This window comes from Cyanistes caeruleus, chromosome Z (genome assembly GCF_971803275.1).
Source record: "Cyanistes caeruleus chromosome Z, bCyaCae1.hap1.1, whole genome shotgun sequence".
Lineage (NCBI taxonomy): Eukaryota > Metazoa > Chordata > Aves > Passeriformes > Paridae > Cyanistes > Cyanistes caeruleus.
The window spans coordinates 52,875,779-52,901,376 of NC_141732.1; the positions used below are offsets into that span (position 1 = coordinate 52,875,779).

Genomic DNA, 25,598 nt, shown 5'->3' on the forward strand with positions numbered 1-25,598 from the left:
TTGAAGTTAAAACTGCAGCTCGCCTTATGAACAGGAATGAGGAACTACATCAGAACTACAATGAACAGAATAAAGTAAGTCTAGAATAGACCAAGTATATTAGAATAAAAATGGTTGTGGAGGGAAAAAAAATCTTTGTCTTGACAAGACCTTTACAGCTGTTAGACAGCTCCAGAGGAAATTAAAAGAAACCTGAAGGTTCAAAATACAGCATTTTTGTGCACAGATACAGAATACTTCTAATTTGCAGGTTCATCATGCAAATACATGTAGCACACTCACAAGCATATATGTTCTGACCTGTTCGAATAGCGTTAAGACTTTTCTGTATCATATCCATATCAAAAACATTTTGTTGTAACACTTGTGAGTACACTGAAGAAATACTATTTACAAAACCTCACTATTTTTGGTCCTTTAAAAAACACTTAATTAAAAGATTCCAGGTGGTATCACTCTCAATTCAGAACACTAACTTTGGTATTTTCTCTTCCTTACCAAGTATCAATCTTCTTTGCATAAATAACTTTCTGTCTAAGTATTTTAGTATGCTACTCTAGGGTATTACTTTAGTTTAACATCCACTGATTTGTGGCATTAGAGTATAAACAGCCTACAACTTACATGTGAAACATAATCAGTGCTTATCTCACCTGCAACCTTGACATGATCCAACAAATGCTGATCCAGATGTATTCTAGTACTGTTTTCCTCTTCCCCAGAAGGCACTCCTGTGTTTACCACTCTCACTTTTTTTTCTGGTTCTTCACTGACCTTGAAGCCATCAATAGCTGCTTCAGTCGTTATGATTTCTGCATCAGCTACCATAGCAGATACTCTCTTGTCCTCTGGAGTTTTAAGCTTTTTAGATCGAGATCTGGTGTGCTGGAAGCTGTTATAGGAGATATTGCTGTCAGAGTAGAAAGTCTGTCTTGGATAAGATAAAACATCTACCAATATATGTCCCTTTCACCTGCTTAAAGTAGTAAAAAACTGACAATTTTTCATCTTTTTGTGTTGAGATAGTGGTACAATTTATTAAGTGATAGATTAACAATTGATTGGATTTAACCTTCTAATCTTTTATCACCATTCCATGGAAAAGTTGTTAAACTCTAAAAGTAAGACAGTCTTTAAGTCACTATTATTTAACTAGCACACAAACTAGCTTTTTAATAAATCATTCTTTTGAACCTGAAAAAGAACTACCCATACAAGAGTAATGACAAAACTCTCTCAGTAGCAGTAAAATCAGGTGATATCTACAAACCCTAGTGCTAATAAAATACTAGTCCAAATATCCTTGTAAAAGCTGATCTGTGATCTAACTTTTAACATAACTAACAGGCATCTGAAAAAGGTAAACATTATGATCACCAAATATTTTGAAAGGCTACAGTATAAAGCAATATATATAATTATTCTGTGTTAAAAAAAATAAAGTTGAAATTAAAGATTGAGCACAAGGTTTTGCACCCTCAGAAGTATAAAGAAAAGCTTAAGGCAGGAGAAATGGCAAACCCATTAGAAATAGGTTCATAATCATAAAATAAAGGGTCATAATTCATAATCAATATTAAGAATTCATCATTCCTAATACAAGAGGAATATTTAATGTCATCATACAGCAGGTTTTAAAGCTCGTAACACAGCAGAGATAAAAGCACTACTATCACAAGTGAATTTTATTAAGTTTTAAGTGAATTTTACAAAGGTCTTGCATCTTAGACTTTACACATCTCCAGAAAAACATTTTTGCTATCCCTTACATTTTATTGTGTCTACAAATACGTAGAATAACTTACATTCTTTGTAAGTTATTTCCAGAAAAATTGCTGAGGTATGAGACAACCATCAGCTCACATTGTAAATAATAGAAAGTATTATTACTATTTACATGCAGTCATTAGATGTTATATAGCAGCAATGGATTTCAGCCATAAATGTCAGAGATAAGCTTTCCCTGTCACTATATTCATGAAGATTTCCATAGATGGTATTTTTATTTTCACTTTTGCAGGAACTCGATTATTCCCATAATCAAAATGATAATTTCAACCGACACATTACACTAGAAACAAAGCTGAATAAACATTTTACCCTCCTCTGCAATGCACACTGTTACCATGCCTGAACAAAAGCCAACTCAAGATTTAAACAGCACTGGAATTGTGTTTATTAGCTTAGCAAGGTGCATAAATCAGCCCATGTGTTCCTGCGATAAAACTTTCAACACAATTATTATTATTACTTGTTTTTACTCAGAACCAGCTACCCGTAAGGGTACTACCAAATGAATCACTGCTGGCCCAAGTGGGAATTTGCATTTACACTATACAACAGATGCAGGGAAACCTGCTCCAGGGAAAAATGGCATTCAACTAGTTAAACGACAGAATTACTCTCTCTGCAAGTCCAGGTTAGCATTATACATGTACTAACAAACTGTCTGCTCAGCTGCTTCACTGGTTGTCTCCAAGAAGTGATTCTACCTCACAAATTCCCCTTAGCCAGAACAAAGTTGGTATTATATTTTCAGTAATCATGTTCTATCCACTACAGTGCCAGTTGGCCCTTTATTTACAGGTTGACTTTCCCATCTTCTTCTCAGAAATACATTAGCTTACAAAGAAAATGAGGAAGTTTGGTTTAAGACCAAGTTTAAAAAGCCACTACACTGTAAAATTATTTGAAGAAGAAAAAATATCTTAAAAAAAAATAGTATTATCTCCAATTCAAAAAACTGCACTAAAATAACAAGATACCAATAAAACTGCCCAGCTTTGGCTAAAAATTAAGTAGATCTTTGTTAGGTAATGAAGAAAATCCATAAAGATCCTGTTAAGTAAGACAGGAAAACACAATTGTACAAAAAATGTTTCTGCAATGCGAACAGAAACCATAATGCATCTCAATAAAATAGATATAAAACTGCTTTAATAGGTCAAAGCTTCAGTGACAAATTGCTAAACTTTATTCTCCTAAATTTCTTAGTGGTGTTTCCACCACCAACTGAGATCTAGCCCTTAATTATGATCTGCCACTGACCTGTAGTAGACAAAGACTACAAAAGGTTTGGCAGCTGCACTGCGAGAGTGTGACAAATAGGCAGTGGTACCTCCTTTAAGTTAAATAGCAGTGACGGCTAAGACTATTACTAGAAACTTGAAACAACAGGTGGGATGCTATCACAGCTTTATGATAAATTTTTTCCTGTTTAGTTTCCTTTTTAGCTCTTAGGAATCTTCTCCCTTTATTTTTGGTTGCACTGATCTCTAGAAACAATGGCAACATCCACACCTTGAAAATTTTACTGGAATAACCCCTACTAAAGAGAGATTTATCAGTGCAACACTTGAATGCATTTTGATGCATAGATAATCACTAACTTTTTTAGGTACACACAAAACTTGTAAGTTAAATTTTCACAGTCACTCTGAAAAAAGACTGGCTTGTCCCCAGGTTCATCTTAATACAGAATATAGAAAAATAATTTTTGTCTAAAGGAAATTAGAATTAGAAGAAATCATGTGACATAGTTTAAGCCCAGCTGAAACTATGTCACATGTCATTTTAAAATCCATGCAGCCATTCCCCTCCCTCCAGCCTGTCCAGTGAGAAAGAGAGAAAGAGAGAAAGAGTGAGAGAAGACAGAGATCATGGGATGAGATAACCATTTACTGGAAACAGCAGTGAGATAAGAAAATTAGCAGTAACAGCAACAATACAAATAACTGCATTTTATATAAGCAGGTGACTACACACAAAATGCTCATTGAACCCAGAGCCATGAGGCTTTCCGAAACAAAAGGACCCCCAGACCCTGGGCGCACACCACACTCCCTTCCTTCTCAGAAGTGAGAACCCCTTACTTCTATCCCCCAGCAGTGATGTGTGTGGTAGAGAAAAATGTAGGCACAGCCACACAGCTCTAAGCCCCACCCCCTCACTGCTACTATAAGAAAATAAAATCTGGTGTGGCCAAAACTAAGACAACATCAGAGGAAGGCGCAAAACGAAACAGAAAGGACACTTCCGTCGTGCATCATATTAAAGACAATTAAATAGATGGTTGGTAGGGGTTAGGTGTCCTTTTTTTTTAGTTCTGGCTTGCCCGTGGAATTTTTACTCATTAGTTGCGGGGACAACCTAAACTGTCAAGACAAGACCAAGAGTGGCCGGGCCCAGGGGGAGACGGGGGCAGGAAAAAGGAGGGTGGGGACAGTTTGGTGGGCTTTTCTTCAGCTTCGGAGAAAGACACTTTGGGCACGGAGCTGTTGCAGTGGAGAGAAGGGGATTTCGCCATCACCCAGACGGAGCTGCTGCTTCTTCTCCCCTCTTTGTTGGTGGCCTCTCACCCCCTGCCTGTGCCAGCCACTGCCTCGGAGCTGCTGATACACCTCAGCCACCGGCCCAGGATCTCAGCTCATCCCTGCTGTTCCAGCTGAGTGTTCCTCAGAGCCCTGCAGGAGAACCGGGACTGCCCGCCCGAGGGGGTTTGTGAAGCAAAGCCTCTCCTCCATCCCTTCCTGCCTCAGCCAAGAAAACTGTCACGGGGTGCCTGGTTCTGTTTTCTTGCTAAAGCTGTAGTTATTGTTGTTTGTTTGCCTGGTTATACCAGTAAAGAACTGTTATTCCTATCCCCAGATCTCTGCCTGAGAGCCCCTTGATTTCAGAATTATAATAATTCAGAGGGAGGGGGTCTACATTCTTTCATTCCAAGGGAGGCTCCTGCCCTCCCTAGCAGACACCTGTCTTCTAAAACGAAAACAATGATAAAGAAACAAAAATACCTCTTCGGAAAGTTCTGTACTTTCCTTCTTCTTTGTAGCCAGATCTTTACTTCAGGTGTTGATTCAGGAGTTGGTTTTGTGTGATCAATGGTATATAAATCCTTGCCCTGTTTCCACAGCTGGTATCTGTCTGGTTGAAACTTCCTCACAAAGACATCCATGGATATTGACACCATGTCTCTCCTACAAGTGCACTGCAAGACAAGAGAGGAATTTTTAAGTGACAAATACTGGAATATGTCCATTTGCAGTTTGAAAAGCACAGAACAAAAATCCCACATCTAAAAAACTATTCTACTTTAATCAGTATTTTCCCTTTTCATTCTTCCTCAATTTTCAAGAGGAAAGGATTATTCAAGAGAAAACACTATCTGAACAAATGTGTCACACTAGGATTCCCAAAAGTACTTAAAGACACTCCATTGTTTCTTTAACTCCTGGTTAAAAACAAAAAAAAAGGAAACTATAGCATTCTTTCTGCACTATTAGCTGGTTTTGATAATTTTAAGCAAACCTTGCCACCTTGAATTCAGAGTCTGCACATAATCTTGAGTGACATGAGAATTTTACTTCAAAAAATAACTTATGTAGTATCCTGTTGACCCAAAGGTCTTTACAAGTATTTACAGTCCCAGCAGTTAACTCTTCAAAGCATAAATGCATACTAGTACCACATCAAGTCACAGCTCTGCCCATTTTTTTTCTACAAAGAGTAAAAAGGAAGCAAGAGAGAGGAGTATTATGTCTGAGGTCTGGAAGGCTGTGCTATAACCATGTAATTCAATCCACTGTATAGTGTAGACCCTAAAATCTCATATACTTTCCTCATTAACTTTAATCTAATCTCTGACTTTAGTCCCCTCAAAGAATTTTGCATTGTTTTTCTTATGTATCCGAATAGAATTATTTTAGTCCTATTTGGATAAAATCTTAACGGTCATGAAAATGCAAAGGAGTCTCCACTTCAAACACTGTAGATGCTGAGTTAATTTTCAGACTAAAGTCATTGCACCCAGTACTCAAAAAGTGACACTAGGCAACTGCATTAACTAATCAATATGTCTACAGCACATAAACTACTACAGTGGGTTAATCCTGGCTGATTGTCCATCAAGCTGCTCTCCATTTTCCCTCCTTAGCAGGACAGAGGGAAAAAATAAGATGGAAAATGTCACAGATCTAGATAAGAACAGGCAGATCACTGACCAACTACCACCTTCAACTTCTCTTGAGGAAATTATATTAATTTAATAACAATTAATAAGAGATTATGACAATGGGAAATGAGAACAAAACTAAAACCAGCTCGCCTCACACAGATTTTTCAGGCTTTATTTCATTTCTCACTGGTGTTTTCAGAGATGTTTCTTTCACATTTTCCTCACTCCTTTCTCTCACAGCTGCTGTAGAGTGATTTTTATTCTTTCTAAATTTGTTATCACATAAATGCCACCAGAGTCGGTGACAAGCTCAGCTTTGGGCAGCAGCAGGTTCATTCTGGAGTCAGTTGGATTTGGTTCTGTCTAGTGTGTGGAGTGCTCCTGATCTCTTCTGGCATTAGCCACTGCTAAAGCAACTCTACTAACACCTTGCCACAAAAACCTAAGCAAATATTTATTTATTTTTTTTTAACTGAAAGCAAATTGATTGGCTAAAACATAGTCTAACATTAAAAACTTTGAAAGAACTTTGCTATACATAAATAACTCTGTTAAAGCACAAAACTGAGACAGTATTTTCTTTTACATAAGAAGAGATGTATAGAAAAATGTGGTAAATGCATGGCCTGGCTTTATGGTTTACTACAACTAGTTTTATTACATTTTTTTTAAAACAAGCTGAAACAGACAAAGGACTGAATGCAACTTTCCTACTAGCTAGGTTTCTGCACACTGAATGCAAATTTCAATATCTACTATTTCCATCTATCATTTCTAGTTCACCCTTCTTCCTCCTGAAATTCATCAGATATATAATGAAAAAGCATCTGAGATGTATTAAAAATGCTTGCACTCCTTTCAATATGTCAACACTGATGTGCTGCATATTCACAACACTGCCATCTAATGGAGGATGAAATGGAAAGAAGGGAAAAAAAATCAAGGCAGAAATCATAATTTTATGCAGCTGCTTCTAATTATAGTTTTTATCCAAAATACCACTGAATGTTCCCTTTTCAAACAGCATGCATATACACACTTATACACACACTCTGCAAAAAACTCAAACATATTTTAAATAGTATGTTCCATTCAGAGAGTCCTTGATTGGACACAATGACCAGTAAAAAAAGCAATGAAGACACTTCTGTATATTGGAAAAAGTGCATAGAAATCCACAGTAATATTTTTAACTTTTAAAATTGAAATTTGTAAAATAAAGGCAAGCAACAGTGGATTTTCTCTCCCTTTAATTCACAAAATCTTTTCACATTTAAGCCCTATTGTGACAGATGAAGAAATGATGGTTAAAGCCAAAATTTTGATGCTAAACACCAAGACTTCCACTGCTTTAATAGCAAATAATTACTTATGTAAACCTTGAGACATTAAAGAAGAAAATACATCAAAAAAGAAAATATATGCTGTAATGATAATATGGTATGAAAAGACTCAAAATAGATCACTTCTAAATGGGACACAATTTCCATTTTACAGTAATCTTTGATCAGTTTCCATTTCATTTTAATAGAATTACTGCAAAAGAATTAACAAACCCAGACAGGTAGGCAGGTATTAGAATTTTAAAATAAAAAAATTATCAGGTTTTTTTTTTTAAATTTTCAAACTTAAAAACAAAATTAAAAAAAAACTTTTAAAAAAGTATACTTTTGAGTAAAAAGTAACAGAATAACATCATGCTCAAAAGTATCACTGCCAAAAAAACAGAAAACAGTCTTCTAGGCACTGAAGGGTGAAAATACTTGGAATTATCCTATCAGACAACATGAGCAGATCTGTTCTGAAAATAATTTCTACTCATATTTCCTTGAATGATTCTAGAAAAAAAACAACACCATAAACACAAAAACACACCATAAACACAAAAACGGTTGCTCTGATAAATAATCAGGAGAATCTTTCATTCTTCTTGGTGCTGGTGGTGGTGATGGTTTTTACTATTTTTAATTCATTTCTCATTTCACTGGCTTGTAGCTGACAGTTATGTCACCTAACTTAAAAATGTGACTGAAAGACTCTCTCTAAAACAAAACTAAATGTGATTATGTTGAAGAAGGCTCACAGGTAAAACACAAAATAGACATTTCCCTGTCTATTACAGTATTTAGTGATTTTTTTTAAAAAAACCTTGCAATATTTCTTAAAGTAAATGCAAAATCAAAGTAATTGGACTACCATGTAAAAGGCAGCTATGATGCCATAGATAAATGTCACAACCTTTGTACTGGAAACAATTATTTTCTAAATCAAACAGAATTAATTAATCAAAGACCAGTATGACAATCAGAATACTTAAGACAATGAAACTCCTTCACAATTCTTACTGTTAAATTCTTACTATTAACATCATCAATGATACCACTACTAGTTATTTTTTATCCTGCCTCATATATATATAGCTTGAAGGTAAGTGATTCAACTAAAATTTTATCAGGAAGGGCAAACCTTTACAGTATTAATTGGAAGAAAAGCTTTAGCAACTTAAACTAATTGGCAGTAATAAATGCAAGATATATTTGTGATATGAGAAAATCACCTAGGAAGAGGCATACACAGCCAAAAGAATTTTTTTCAAACACATGCTATTTGTGAGTGGAAAAGAGAATTATTATTTTATAGTTTAAAAAAACAAATAAATAAATTTGGGGTTTTTTTCTATTTTGTACTCTGATTCAGGAAAATATAAAAGAATATACAACAAGATTCTAGACTTAAACACACTCTTAAGCACATTCTAAAATACATGATGTACCTAATATACATGGAACCTAAGAACAGATTTTATAAAACACTTTTTATATCATTAGGAATTGCATAACTCATATTTAATTTTAATACTTAATGATGAAAAGCTCTTTCATCAAATGAATTATGCAATTTTAAAAACTAACATAAAAACATCTGTAGAGAGTATTGCCTTTTGCTACAAGAGAAAGCAAAGAGATGGTTTATTATTTGACTAGTAGTAGAGGAGTAGTATTTCTTAGAACCATAGCATTAGGTACAGAAACCTACATCGAGAGTCAAGTCTTTCTGATTTGCATTTTTATCTTTTAGTTCAATGAAGATATACCTCTGATGCATCTTGTAAGATATGAACTGATGTCTTTGTTCACAAAAGCATCTTCTCCACCAAAACATTAGTTGTAATACTACTTAGTGTGTTAAAATATTTAACATGTAAGTTTGAAATATCTGAAGGGTTTTGAACATTTTGCATTAAGTATTGGATTTTGTTAATTAAAATGTGGTTTTCACTATATCTGAAATCTATTTCAGTTAAAAGTGTTCTAAAGTTTTAATTTGAAGAATAGTAGTACTTCATTAGGCTATTTTTTTTCTTTCACTTACATAACCATTTCAGAAAGAAAGCACTACGTAATTCACATTGCAACTGCATAATGTATGTAAACTACATACCTGTAGGATAACATGTGGAGGCTAACAGTCCACAGGAAACCATGAAAAATTCTCTTCTTTGTAAAGAGAAAATGGACTTTTACAAAACAGTTATGAAAGTAACAAATAAGCAGGATGAGGCAAGCATTATGCTGGTAGGCTTCTTTACATTATGTAAGTCTCAATATACAAAGCATGCCCTAAAATTATTTAATCAAGGTATTTCTCAGTCATACTCCCTCCTAACTGCTTACAATGACTAAACTTTTCTTCAGAGAACAGTGGCAATGATGTATTTATTTGTGACAAACATTTTAAATAATTTAGATTCTCCTTACTAGCTTCAAGTATACACAATAAATTCTTTCATGCACTATATCCCACTCTTGCACTACTTTCAATGAAGCATGCCCAAGCAATCTAAAAAATGCATTTTGATAAAAAACGTTTTAAAGGTGCTGTGACTGCAACTGCTTCCTGTGGACTGCCTATAGAAGTGCTTGATAGGTACTGTTTGCTAGGAGGACAAGATTTAATAAATCCTGGTAACAGTAACTGTCCTTTGCTATGGAATCAGGTTGTGATGTATTTTCACACTAACCTTCTGGCAACTTGTAAGCAGTGTTGCAGAAACCTTTGGTAGCAGTTAGCCATCTGTACAAGCATTGAGAAAGCAAGCTTTCCTTTGGTAAATCATACACAGTACACTCTTTTCTCTGACACATCTAGTCACACTCAACAAAAATACAAATATAAAACACCATTCTTTAAGGTCCTTTTTATATAATAGAAAAAACATCCTACTAAAAATTCCTATTAAATGCATTATTTGTATTCATATATGCATAAGCAATCTGTAATATTTTTAAAGAGTTCAATATTAGTGCCCTAAAAAATATGTTTTTCTTAATTCCTGTTTCTAATTTATTTTACATTTACATGTAATGCCACCTACATGATCTTACAAAAAAGACTCATTTTGTATTGCGTAGAATTGATTCCATCAACATCAGTTACCATTACAAAAATATGGTAATCTTCTCCCGTTCCTTTGAAAGCTGGACAACAGAAACTGACAAGACACAACTAAAGGAATCCCATATTTTACTAAACATTCCACCTCACAGACCTTCTTCTTTATCCTTTAGTGGTATCTTAACAGCACTAGTCTTACCCCTTGAAAGATTAAGTCACTATTGAAGTCGCTATTGACCTCTTTTTCCTTATTCTCATTTCAGTCTGTATTTCTAGCTAGAATACGTCTCCTCTTTCGCTCACATTCACTTCTCTGTCCATCCCTGATGTCTATACAATAGAAACTCCCCCCCTGGAGCCTTTAACACTGTTGTGTGTCAACTGCTCTTGCTCCATCCTTCTCTTAGATCTGTTCTTTTCTTAGTACCTTTGTACTTCACTTCCTCAGATCCATAAAATGACAGCTTCTATCTCACATCTTTAACTGCCTACTTTCTTTTGCCTAATTTCTTTTATTTTAAAATGGAATGATTCTGAACATGCAGAATTAGAATTTATTTTAAAGAAATTAATCTCCATCTGCAACAGACCAAAATTAACCTATTCTGTAACAACTCCTAAAGTAAGGAAACAGTCTGTGCAATAACGTGTATATATATTTAAATGTATATATATATATATAACTATAAACAATAACTTGATGTTGTTCAATACCTGATACTGACACATCAACTCATCAGTTATCCTTTTAAAACAAGTATTACAGTCATTATAATGGATTTACTGATAGAAAGTTTACCATTATCAAACATAAAAAAGGAATTTACAAATTACTCAAGTACAGCAATTCCAATAAATTGCATTGTTCTTAGTTCACTAATTACAGCAAAGAGAGAGTTGTACCACATTGTATGGTAAGAAAACAATATAACAGGATACCTACTAACAAAACATTCCTTCTCTATTCTCAAGAATCAAAAGAAAATCAATAGAATATCAATTTTAAAATCCTATTCTAAATGTACCATCTGCGGAAAACTTCAAATTAGAACTTGACATATTGCAGATTAAAGGGGAAGATATACACCTGGTATAAGAAATTGGGCTAAGGAATAGGAAATCTCATTTTGGATAGCTATTTATCAGTTAAAATAAACTGTTACTCCTTTGGATTATTTAAGGCCATATTCTGGCACAGTTAGTATGCATCTCACAACATCATCACCAGTTATTGTGACACAGCAAGCCACGTTATTGTCAGGACTTTCAGAACTCTTTTTTAAATTCAGGTTTGGGTGTAACAATAATTTAAGATTCACTCCAATATAACCAGATGAGTATATGGAATCTTTTTCCCACACAACTCAAATTTTTAGAGAGTTTGAAATCTAGTTGCCATGATTAAAAACTATGGTTGCATTTACAGATCGTAATGTTGGCAGACTAATCATATTGAAAATTAAATACTATTACTTTATAAACCTTAGAACTGTTGGGCATTTCTCACTGCTGTGTCCAAACACAGCACAGAAAATGGAGTAGTGATCTGTCCATACATTAATAAAGTTACAAAATACTTCTTTAAATTTAGAAGATATTTTTTCTAAGTATTTTGAGATGTTCTAAAATTTAATTTTATATTTTTCTTGGGTTTCATTTTTTACCATCTAGTTCATTCTATTAATGGATGTTAAAGCCAGACAATTAATATTATCAATGGTAAATCACAATACATAGTGACTTCTGTCTGGAGGAAGGAGAAGAATGCAGTTAATTCTAATCAGAAGGAAAAGTTATGGCCAAGTCTCATGTGAAGCATGCAAAACTCCATCATATTCACTAAGTTTCTCTAAAGGATATGATAAATTCTTGCAAAAGCTTGGCGAATGTTTTCCAAGACTGAGATGTCCAATATTCATCACTCATGTATATCTTGCAGCTTCTCTAAATGCTGAGAGAAACAGCAGGATGAATTAACCAGTGGTCTTTATACACCAGTAATCTCATTGCTTCAACTGGTAAGCATTATTCATAACTGAAAATTCACAAATGATAAGACTACAAAAATGAAGACTAAATTGATTTATTCTAAATTCTCAATCTACTGAATAATTTTCTTTTTTGCAAAAATGACTCTTCCATCAAGTTTAAGGCTCCTCATTTGTACTTCAGCTCAGCAAAGTAGATCAATATTCAGGAAACCTATATACTTTCCAATAAATAATGAAAAAATGTGTAGTTGTATGCAACTTCCTTACAGGAATTTCAAAATGCTTTGCAAATACTTGTGTTTTTTCCTCACAACACAGAAGAAGAAACTAGACTAAAGAAAGCCTTATTTATAAGGTCACAAGGCAAGCCATAGTAAGAACTGACACTGGAATATATTCAGTTTTCAGTTTCCTGCTCCGCATGTAGGTCCTGATTTCTAAACTGAAAAGAAAAAGAGATCATAACTTTTTTCTGCTTTTAAAATAGTTTTTTTGAAGACTCTCCTACTATTCAAATTCTATTACAGAGCACGAAAAAGAACAGTAGAAAAATATTAGTGACAAAGAAATTATGGGGTCCTATCACGTATTTTAAGGTAATAAAACATCACAAATTTTTAATAATTTGCAGCTATCTATGTAGCTTACTCCCTAACAAAAGGAATTGAAAGGAATTCTATTAGCTATGTAATATTCTACCAAACCTTATTATTCTATTTAAATCTAAACTAGGAAAGCAAAGAAGCATTGGGATATCAAAAAACCTAAACAACAAAAGTGAAATAAAACAACAGTAAAACAAAAAACCCCGTAACAAACAACAACATAAAACACATAAAACATAAAACACATACACACAAAAAAGAAAAAGAAAAACACAAAAAAGCCAGCACAAAAACAAAATCCACAGCATCAAACAAAATGCAAACAAAGGGGAGTGGGGGGAAACAACAGAAACACACCACCACCCCCCCACACAAAATCCTGTATCTCCAACCCTCAAAAAAGAGAAAAAGAGGTAAACCTCCCAGGAACAATGCAAAGAAACAGCATCCATTTTGGAGGAACTTCAAAAGCAAGAGTTTCTGTCAGTGTTAAGTGACAGAAACCATGTGGCTGTGAACAGTGCTGTGTTGAAGCTGTTTTGAGACATTGGGAAGAAAGGCTTTGTAAAAAGGATTGTCAAGGTTCGAGATGGTAGTAGAGGAAGAGAAAGTAGCACAAAATGTCAGTAAGACAGAAAACACAGAATTCGCTACAATTTTTTCCTCCAACAAATAAAACCTGCTTGTAAACCCCATTTTTCCAGTGAAGACACTGACACAGTCTTGCTATGAGGCATCTTGAAGGCCTATGAACTAAACTCCTCAAATGTTCCAGTTAGGGTAGTGAAGTGGCAAGTTGAGCAAAAAACAGTAACAACATTTAGGAATGAAATGTACTTACAACAAAACTGTAATAGCTAAGTAATAGCTGGAACACTAGGTTCAAGTATAAAGCCACTCAAATATATAACTTGCAAAAACCGGAATCAAAGAAGTGAAACCAAAGTATTATGTATTTCACCTACCACAGGAAGAAGAGAGTAACTGAACCAAACAAAAATTCATTGACTGAAGTATGCATCCAAAATGAATGAAACTACCCTTAGACATTTTTTGGAAGAAATGGAGTATGTTTCTGTTGACTAAAGCTCTTGAACAAAAAACCAGATTCACTGAAGGGAAGCAAAGTCCCTTTTAGCAAGCCCTAGGTTATCAACAAATACATCATTGTCACTAAAGATCCTAAAGAAACATCTGCCAAGAGTCATGGAAAATTGAATTCATTCCTAGAAAATATGAGTTTCCAACTAACAAATGTGATAGACAAAAAGAAAGCTCAATGTAAATAGAGATTGCATTCAATTTAAACTCTAATGAAAAAAAATGACAGACCATTCACAGCAACAGAAATTTGTTTCACTCAAGCAAAGAAAGAAACAAAGGAAAAATTATATTGACAATGCAGGCTTTTCCCATCCCTCTTTTTTGTCAAATCACTTTATTGGTTTTTTTGGTCAAATCTTTTTTTTATTTAATCACTCATCCTGACTTCCTATCATAAAGCCTTCATGAAAATGTTTTTTAAAAATCCTGATTATATTATTAACTGTCACCAAGCTACTGTTGTGTTGTATGCTATCTGGAGCCCTATCATCTTTAACATTAAATCTTTACTGCAAAAGATATGTTTTAATTTTAAATGAGCTAAGATAAATTTTCTGCTTTGATGTAAACTTCCACAGGATACAAACTTTATAATGGTTAGTTAGTAGTTAAAAATGCCTTATCTCAATCTACATTTAGATGGACATACTCTGGTACTTCTTAACACAAAATGCACAACTTTCTCAGTGAAGAGCTTCACCCATCAAAAGATTGCATTTTCAGTACGTATATATTTATATACCTATACTTATCTATATAAAATATACTAAAGAGAAATGACATACAAGTGCAATTGCTTTGTTTCACCCTGCAAAGACTATAACTGAACCCAAATTCCTTCAGCATTTTGTGTTCTAGGTTCTACATTCTTTTTCTTATCTCTCCCTTGAAGTAAAAGATAATTCTTCCCCCTTTATTCTACCTTTTAATCAAGACATATTTATGATTGCCTTTTCACTTGTTTTTTCAAAACAACTCTCTCTTTTCACAGTACTATTTAAGTGGCTGGAGAAATGGTCCAGCAGGAACCTCATGCAGTTTACCATGAGGAGATTCTAAATGCTGCACCTGGGGAGGAATAACCCCATGAACCAAGAGTGGCTCAGCCAGAAAGGCCCAGGAGGAAGGCGGGCCAGTGGTGAGGGCCTCAGTGCCCTGCCAGGGCCATGCGACCAGCAGGACAGGGAGGGATCCTGTCCTCTCCCCTGCCCCTGGGGCCACACCTGGGCCACAGCCAGAGCCCAGCTCTGGGCTCTCCGGCTCAGGAGAGACGAGGAGCTACTGCGGAGAGCCCAGGAAAGGATCGCAAACACTGTGAAGAAACAGGAGCATCTCTCCTGTGAGGGAAAGCCGAGAGAGCTGGCACGCGTCACCCTGACCAAGACTCAGTGGCACCAGACCCATCCCAGGACCAACAAACTGGGGGATTTAAGGCCATCAAAATATTCCCGTGGGGTCTTTTTCCCTCGGGGCTGTTTGTTGTGCTCAACAGACGACAGCCAGGTGCCAGAGGCCCCTGTACTCACACCCCTGGCCCAGTGTGAGGCCTTCAGCAGGACCCAGGCCCTGCACTGGCGGTGCCCCCACAGCACCTGAGGGTTCTCAGACACGTCCAACTTCCCGAGCGCCTCCTGCGGGCACCCTGTGCCAGCCGAGTCCCGCTGGCTGGGCGGGAGCCGTGTGGAAGGCAGATTTCTCCTGGAAAGACGGGCACCGTGCCCGGGGGGAACGGAGGGGAAGGCCCCTGTGGAAGGCAGCCGAGGGGCTGCTCGGTCACTTTCCACTAAGTCCGTCTCCTTTTCCCGCAAGGAGACCTTTCGGGAGGCCCCTGTCTCCCCTCTCTGCCCGCGCTCTGGGGCCTGCTCTGCTGCCCGGCTCCTGGCGCCAGAGCCGCTCCGGGCCCGGGCCCGTCTCTCGGCAGCACATGGCGCGCGGCGCCGAGGAGGCTCTGCAGGAGAGCGGCTCCGCCGCGCCGGCCGCCAGCAGCGGGGGGCAGCGGGAGGCAGCGCCGGCCGCGCTCTGCCCCATCTGCCTGGGCGACGTGGACAACGCGGCCCACGTGGACACCTGCCTGCACACCTTCTGCTTCGGCTGCATCCGCCAGTGGGCCGCCGTGCGCGCCGCCTGCCCGCTCTGCAGGCAGCGCTTCGCCCGCATCCTGCACACGGTCAGGGCGGACGACGACTACCAGGAGTACGCGGTCGGCCCGTCCGGCTGCCGGCAGAGCGCCGCGGCCGGGCAGAGGGTGCGCGGCGCATCCCCGCACTGGCGCTACCAGCTGCGCCCGCGGCCCCGCCGCCATCCCGCGGCCGGGAGAAGGGAGCGGGCGGCAGGGGACCGAGGGACGGCTCCGAGCGCCTCTGGCACCTCTGCCCGATAGGCTGCAGAGCAGCGCTCGGCCGGCCCTGCCCGTGGCCCTGCCGTCCTCTTGCACATGCTGGGGGCGCGGCTCATGGCCCTCGAGCACTTGGAATAAACATCAGAGGCTTTCTGGAGCACGCGTCTCTCACAAACACTTGGTATATTGCATGTCAATACACTGATTAGGTGGAGGTGTTAATTTATCGCGCTCTCTCTTGTTCACCACTGTTATTATTAGTCTTAATAGTATTGTTGTTTTTTAAATTATTAAAGTGTTCTTAACTCAAAAGATTTATTCTTTTATTTACAGTATTCCTCCCCAGTGAGGTAGCAAGTGGCTGCACGGATCTCAGCTGCTGGCTGGGGTTCTCCAGCTGGAAGAACCCCAGCTTTCATTGTGCTGGGGCTGGAAGGTCATTGGCTTTGTGGACACTGAACAAAGATCCAGAAGCTTTTCAGAGCATGATTCTCTCTAAACCAAAGAAAGCCACTTCAGGCAATGCTTTCTCATAGTGCCTTGTTAGCGTAGGAAAACAGAAGGGGAATGTGCTGTGAATTTCTTTATATAAATGCTGCAACAGAGCCCCTTTCACTGGAATTCCCCAAGCACCAGAGCATCGCTGCCCAAGCTCTGTGGTCATCAGCCAGAATGCCTGACCTGAAGCAAAGCCAGGTCCATGGACACAGGACATGCTGAAAACTCTCTCCCTCGTGGTGCCTCCACACCCAAATGAATTCGGTCATCCCCCTGTCACAGCCCTCTGAGAGCCTTCCTCTGACACTTCCGTACAGCAACAGCACAACTCCTCCAGCCCCAAACCCCATGTCATGGCTGGAATGCAGGAGAGGGCTGGGTTCAGGCTTCCCAAAAGATACTGCTGAGGATTGTCTGCTGACCTGCACACCTTGGCACTGGTGGTGTGCCCTGTGGCCAAGGAAAAGAGGCTCCTGAGGGGCACTGGGAGTGCTGCCAGAAGGACAGGGTGGGATCCCAACCACTCCCCTCACTAGTGAGGCCACACCTGGAGTGCTGTGCCCAGCTCTGGAATCTTCTGCCCAGGAGAGACAAGGAGCTACTGCAGAGAGCCCAGGGAAAGGCCACAAACGTGCTTAAGGACCTTAAGTCTGTCCCCTTCAGGGAACAGAGGAAAAGCTGAGAAAGCTGCAGTGGTTCAGCCTGGAGAAGGTGCATGGCAACCTCATCACTCTTTGCAAACATCAGATGCAGTAAGTAAAGGGAGCTTGGATCATCTTGATGGAGCCCAGTGACAGATGGGAGGCAAAGGATACACAGTGAAATGCATTGGATTTCATTAAATCCCATTTAAGCATGAGATTAAACTTTTTCACTGTGACAGTGGACTTGGACTGGGCAATTGTCTATACATTCAATCACCATCTCTGGCCTTCAGTACCCTGAATAAAATTGAAGCAGAGGGTAATCTTCCCTCTACCACCTCCCTAGGTACTCGGTTGTGCAGAATTAACCTGTCAAAATAAGGCAAGATCATCTACTCGACCCTTTACACTTCTAACAACAGCTGTGATGAAGTTATTATTATTACCATCTATAAAATATGGATGAAAAATGCACTAAAACACAGAATAAATCCAAATTACAGTTCCTGGATGGCAAGCTGAATGTACAAATAAAAGTCCTGACACAAGATGATAACCAGCATTCATCTTAACTCAGATAATTTACCGTGCCCTAAGATTGGGAAAATAAACATTACTTCATTGTGCTTTATTGCGCCTGAATTTTTCAGAAAACTAAATCTTGCAGCAATATCAGAAAAATCCACTCAGCTTGTTTGTATATTCATCAGCCTATAAAAGCAAATGAGAGGCAGAGCAAACTAAGTATCACCAAGTGTTACAATAGGTAAGCATACATACAACATGTGGTGCATGCAGGCTCATCATTACATAAGAAACTGAAAACCACTAGGCTACCAGAACCTCTTGCCATGTTTTTGGTGCAATTTATTTTATTAAACCAGTCCATAACAGGAATTGTCTCAAACCATTATTCTTTGTCTTATTAGTGTAGCTAGTATCTTCAAATACCAGTATAACTTGGAATAAAAGCAATGACTTTCCATTAGCCAATTCAGAGGTAGGATAGATGGTGAAATTACTGATGCAAGAAGTGTCTTGTAGCATGTAACACTGTACTGGCATTAAAAAGTACACATTTGAGATGCACTTTTGAGAGAAAAAAACAAAACCTTTTTTTTTTTATTTTCTGAGATTCATGTTGATCTGCATTACAGAACAGGAAAGAAGTACAGAATGGGAAGTACAGGAAATACAGAATGAAAGTATTGCAGAGCATTATACCTGTGCTGATCTATGTAAAAGAAGAGATGACCACATACATCCATGGTCCTTCTCCCATACTCCATGCAGATCCTCCAGTCATTCTCCAAAGCTGGGAAGGTAGTATGACCAGAGATATGTGTGGTTGCAAACCATAGCAGGATCATTACTTCCTTGGCTAGACGACTGCACCAATAATATGTTTATACCAGCTTATATACACCGAGACCGTCACAACTCCTTGGCATTCAGAGGCTGGGAACACGTGATCAGAGAGTTTTGTCCTCATCAGTAAATAGTTAGGAATCACTCCTGACATGACAAGTGTTCTTAAACTAAAGCCTGTTTCATTATGCTTTAGTATTTTTATATCAGTATACAATTAAACTAGCTGGCAAACTTTTTAAAAACACTTTCTTCTTATAGGTAGGGAAAAAGACTGTATATATGGAGACAGAAGGGATACAGACGTCTCTACAAAGAGTTATAACGCAGTGAGGATTTGCCAAAAATGCTGATCTTACGTAGCATATACATAAGGCATATGGAAGGCATCACATTTATGACGTAGTTATGACAACTTTGCTCTTACCAAACAATATGCTTAGTTTCAGCTCTTTTCCTTTTTTATTAACCAGAACACAACAAAGAATATGTGTCATTTTATCATTTTTCCTTTTGGGTGGCTGTAAAATATAAAAGGATCGTTTGAGATCTATATGTCTTCTTTCAATAATTACTTTCTAAAGTAATCAGAATTGCCATCAGCCAATTGTTCCTTATATTTTGACAAAAGATCATGATTCTTCTTGTGAGAGTGACGCTATGATGTGCTGCTTATTCAATTTTCCTGCTGAATTAATAAGAGATATTTTCCCACAACACTGCCAGAAGATAAAGAATTTCTCTAGTCATGGGGTTTTGTAAAAGTAGTGAAGCTTCCACAGAAAAAAAAACAAAAATCTGGCTCGCTTCCTGTGGGTTAGGTTCCCCCCTCACCCCCCAAAACCTGGGATAAATAGTTTATTAAGACTAATGGTTTGATTTTATTTTTTTTTAAGACAGATGATCAGATTTACCTCTTCATAACTAGCTTATCTAGAATATTAAATATCAGTATTTTTAACTAAGGATTTTGAAAAAGTGTAAAACCCTAAATACTGTATTTCCAAAGCTGCCAGATCCTTAAGACTATTTTAATCAGACAGAAACAAAACATTGTGCACAGATTTCACATTACTGCAATTCTTACTTTAAAATTACAAAATGTATTTTTTTACTGATTTTTAGTCCATTTAAAAAATACTTTTATCCCACCTTAAATAAATAAAAGTGCTATTGAAATTTAAAGTCTTTAACTTCACAGAAATATCTTGTTTGCATTTCATGCAAAATAATGTTAGATTACATACCTTCCCTCTGAGAAGCCTCTACAGGAGGTTTGATTTGGCAGGGACAGAACTGATAAGACTGAACTAACAGTCCTGTATGATATCCCAGTTGCTTTTTAGTCTGTGAAAAGTCTACTGACCACAAAGAACACACCGGAAGAGTGGAAGAGATTTCTGCCTCAACTCTGTATTAGCTTCCACCTGTTCCATACATTTCAATGAAATGTTCTATGCTCTCTTGCAGCTAGCCTGAAATCTATCACTAAACAAGCTGGTATCAATTATCAATTCTATAGGTTGGCAGGCAGCGAAGACCAATCTTAGATAATTCAACCTCATTCTAGCCAATCGTATTTTGTATTTCTGGTTTAAACAAACACACGCCAAAAAAATTAAAACAAAACAACAAACAAACAAACAAACAAAACCCAATCAAACAAAAACCATCAGCACCAGTACCCTTCCATTAAGAAATGAAAATGCCATTTTTCCTGGCTGTTTGTCACAGTAAACTGAAAAGGGAAAGTGAGATTTAAAATAGTAAAAAGGATCAATAAGGAATAGTATTGACTGTTGACTAATTCTATATTAAATACGATTTATACAGATTCAGTACTGTAGAACCCAAATACTGCCATCTAATCTGTCCTTAAACACTTGCACTAAAAAAGTTTTCTATACAGCCAGATAATTAAACCATTTCTATCAGAGAACTACCTTAATGTAGCACCTAAAGAAGAATAATCAGAATTTGTTACACATTTCCATCATTTCACTAGATCTTTTCCTTGCTTGCTGCATGTCAAAAAAGTCAACAACACTTCAATTAAAGAAAACAATTGTTTACACTCTGTAATAGCTTTAATTAAGAATCACAACTTGAGAAACAGAATTGAATTCTATTTCCATGCAGTGTCCAAATTTCCAGGCATTTCCATTCCACTTTGAAAAATTGATGAAGGAAGGGAAATCCTCAACTGCAAAGCCCAAAATAGAAGCTCTGCCATCTTGATGATCAGTCATGCACAAAATAAAGTGATGCTTCCTTGCAGACTTACATAAATTTGGGTAATACAAGTCTACATTCTCATTTGCAGGAGTTTTCTCTGCAAATTCAGATCTGGCAGTCTAAAATGAATACACTTCATATTGCCTTCACTGAATTACCAGTGTCATTTCATTCAGGCAAAAGCTGTAATTATGTCCTTGTGTTTTTTGACAAAAGTGCAAACTGATGTTAAGTCACATATCCTGACAGCAGGGGCAATAGGAGAAGAAATTAAACTACAGAAAGCACAAAACTTCATATGTAAACATCTTCAATAAAGGATGGAAATGACCACAGAATTTTTATTTTTTTCCTAACTTTATTCCCTTATTTCCTGTTAAACATATGTAAGTGTTGTAAGTCCAAATCCTAGAAAATACCATTTAGAAGTTTTGTGTTCAGCAGTGTCTCTGAATACTTAATAGGGTTATTTTTTATTTATATTGCATGTGATAAGACCAAATTAGATCATTAAATTTTAACTTCCCATGGAGGAATGATAATGGTTTTCTGGTGATGTCAGAATACTTAGTATACAACTTCTGCATTTACTTTTCCAGTGTGATCAGCATCTTATTTTATTGCGCAGATGTCACTCCACCAAATTATTATCAGATTGTTCTATCTTTAAGTAGATAATTCTATGCCATATGTTTTGTAGGAATTAAGATTCTTGCACTGGTAAGTACCATATTGCTCTCTCCTACTAAATACAGTTAGAGAATTAATGCTTAATAGACACATGCAGTGAACACTAAACCTGCCGCTGGGAAGGACGTGACACAAAAAGGGGAACATTACTTGATTTTCTTTTCAACTGTAACCAATTGGAAAAGAACTAGCAATTTAAACTCAAGACTTGTATATCACAAAATTGTATCAGGGAAGATAGAAGGACTGGGAATTAATGCATTTTAATTCATTGATAAGTGTCCTCTATCTTCTGAGAAAATATAAAGATTCTTCAGCTTCTGTTGACTTGGGGTGGAAACTGACGAATTCTGCACCATGCCTTGCAGAATCAAAAGTTTTGTGAACATAGGTATCTTAAGGGGATAGTAAAACTGGGCTCAAAAGAGTCACAAACAGAAGAAAAATTAAGTTAAACCAAAAACAATTATTGCTGCCTGGGTCAAGAACACTTCATTCATCCATTTAATCACAAGCATGTGTGAAGTATTTGTGCTACAGGACAAAAATGTAGTTAAAGTTGACCTTTCTAAAACTAGATGCCCATCTTCCTGAAATAATTTTTCTCTGAAACATTTACTCAGCAAATAATATACCATTCATGCTGAAAGGACAAAATGACCCCTTCCAATTTCTTCATTGTGCAGACAAACTGTCTTAACTGTCTGCAAGATGTAACCCAAAGTATGTTATCCATTCCCATCTGTTAAAGGTGGGGCAGTGTTCTTTATCTCTTCCACAACTTATCCTCTCTTCAGGGGGATATCTTCTGTTAATGGGCCATTGAGTCTCACTGCATGACTGATACGATCAACTTGTATCATCCCATTGTGAGATGATCCCAGGGGGAAGATTGAAGCATTCCCACCTGGATATAATCTGAGATGCTGAACACTTCAATCAGTCTTTCTTCACTGGATTCCCAGAGGAAAGACCGAACCCATCCACATCACCACTGGACCTTCAGAGGAAAACAACACCCTTCTACAGGATCGCTGTTTCAACAGAACCACATCTGTCACTGCGGGAGGATTGCAGCCACCATTTAATCTGACTGCTACCAACACTCTGACCAACAGGGTGTATTCTGACTCTGTTAAGTGTTTTTTGTATTACTGCATTTTTATTTTAATTTTCCTAGTAAAAAACTGTTATTCCTATTCCTATATCTGCCTGAGAGCCCCTTAATTTCAAAGTGATATTTATTCAGAGGGAGGGGGTTTACATTTTCCATTTCAAGAGAGCAGACACCTGCCTTTACAACCAAGATGCAAATACAGAAGGCGCTGGGGTGGATTTTTTTGTATGCTATGTCTTCTTCAAGGGCAACATTCCTATGGAAAATGTCAACTGCAATAAACAGAGCAACTAAAAAACCCTATTAAAAGTTCACATTCTTCATACAGCATCAAGTTAAATGAAACATCATCCAACAAATGCCTTCAGTTACCACAGGAATTCCCACAAATAAGCTCTTTTGTTATGTACGTACCAAACGAGGTCTGGATTGTGAGGTTCATTTCCTTCTAATGTTTATTTCTTTTAGGCCAATTATGGAGGAAATTTAAGAAATAAAGAGGTATCAAGCATATACAATACAAACATATACTTTTCATCTACAAAAAGCTATCTATTTTTCCTAGTTTTTAGGCACAGGTTTTAACCAGGTTGAAATTTTATTAATGCTGCATTTCTGAGAATCTTAGCAAGTAGAATTCCAATTCCAAGAAATTATGTGGTTCTAGTGACAAAATGAAAGCAAAATCAAGATGTCTATATCTACTGCACACGAAGCAAACACTTTTATTTTATGCCCTTTCATGCCCTTGTGCTTTTGAACTCAGCATTGACCTCTAGAAAAAAATATGCCTGATTCATTCCTATTAAATGGGGTTTCAGTTCTCATTAATAGCCACAGAATTACCTGTATGTCCTCCCTATGTATTTTTCCTCATTTGACCTACCCAGCTGCCCACTCTAATATTAAGAAGAGAAAAAAAAATTGTTATCATATTCTAAACTGTTTTTACAGAACCCAATATGGAAGTTCTCTTCCACTCAGCATAAAAATTTAATTGTGATGCTAGCTTAAATATATTAGTAGATTGCCTAAGTGGTTTTTTTTTTCATATTTGTACTGGGATTAACATACTTGCAAGGATAATGTTTCTAAACCCACCAGGTCTTCAACAAAGCTACAAGATTTGGTTACTCACAATTCAAGTACACTTTGGTTTCCTGGATCCAGCCTATATGGAGAAAATCAGAAAGCTAAAATGCATTTATAAATAAAATTGTAGTTTGCTTTTCAATCCAGCTTCTGTACCTTTGCTGTTTCTCTGTGTGCTAATTTTGCTCTTTTCAATAAACAAAGAGTGTTTTCTTCTACTTGCTTTAAAAAATATTCCTTCCTGTCAACAACTTTTTGAAATAACTTTTTTGGAACACAAATATTCAGAATTTCATAGTATTTCAGGTGAGTTTTACTGTGGTCTTCTACAATGGTAGCGACATTTTTATACCACTGCTACTACATGAAAACTTGTTACTAATGCTATCATTTATTTTATTGAATAACATTCTGTAAGGTTCACATCAGCTACACAGACCCTAGATCTTGCTCCTTTCTAAGAGATGAGGTCCCAGCTGCCACCAGAGGTCCATCTTTTTACATCACTGAACAAACAAATGAATTTTAAGTGTTGACACTGTGTTGGATTCTCTACCAGAAGTTGTGCCACATCATTCTCCTGTCACAACACTATCACTTAAGACTAAAGCGACATTTTTCTCTGCATTTGAGAGGAGGCATCAAGGTGGTGACAGGTTTGCGTAACTGAGAAAGAACTATTTAGTAAAAAGACACCTCCCTGCCATGGTTTCAGGGTTTTAAAAAAGTGGTAATTAATTTCTTAATCAAACACAATATAATAATAATTTTTAAATATCCATGACGCTAAACAGCAAAAAATTACCAGTAAGGCAGTCCCATTACCACCACTCCATGCTTTTGTATGTCCAGTTTTCATTCACAGCTTGAATACTTGTGCTTAAGGCTTCCTACCCATCCAGCTGACTTAATATCCTGTTACTCAAAAAATTTTATTTAAGTATGATTTCTAGATTTCTGGAAACAAGTTTCTCCACACTTGGAAAAACTGCAAATATTCTACATTTGAATAAAATGAGAAACAGGTAGTAGATTTGTAATAATTACAGGCAAAAGAATCTGTATCAATTGTCTCTGCTTCAGCTAAAGAAACTCTTTGCCTGAAGTAACCTGAAAGTTCATGATTCCCACAGCCTGCTAGCCAAAAGAGGAAACAAAGCTAAAACCTGTAAGGAGTCTCAAACTGGGCGCCAACATAACTAACCAGCCTGTCTTTAGGCCCTTGTTTCACAATCTGTGACTAGTAATTCATGCAGCTTTTCACACGTCTTTTAAATGAAAGAAGGTTTTAATCTTAAAGGAACAAATAATGGAATGAAAAACAATGTTTTAACAATGAAACACTGTCCCTGGGTATCTGTTTTGCACAAGTCTAGTCCAGATGCCTAAGATCATGTGTGTAGTCTCGATCTCTTTATCTGCCTGTTCTTCTGCAAATAATTCTCATTTTCCTGACAGTACTACTTTTCTAATAATTTCAGTTGTCTGAATTACTGTCTCCAAGCCATTGCATGAAAATACACCATTACGAGTTAGGCTTGGAATGAATGTTTTCTCAGTTTAGAATG

General features: G+C 37.2%; 1 protein-coding gene across 11 annotated transcripts in view; it reads right to left on the reverse strand.

Moving 5' to 3' along the window:
• Positions 1–25,598, reverse strand: part of KDM4C (lysine demethylase 4C) — a 253,824-nt gene that overhangs the window by 118,902 nt on the left and 109,324 nt on the right. For all 11 annotated transcript variants that reach the window (XR_015280377.1, XR_015280376.1, XR_015280378.1 and 8 more), the window contains 2 exons: positions 4,794–4,987; positions 654–892 (listed from right to left, as the gene is read on the reverse strand). Coding sequence is in view for 8 of the 11 variants with exons in the window: in XM_086867884.1 (XP_086724010.1) it covers positions 654–892; positions 4,794–4,987 (433 nt within the window). In the remaining 3 variants the exon portion in view is untranslated. The remainder of the gene's footprint in view (positions 1–653; positions 893–4,793; positions 4,988–25,598) is intronic.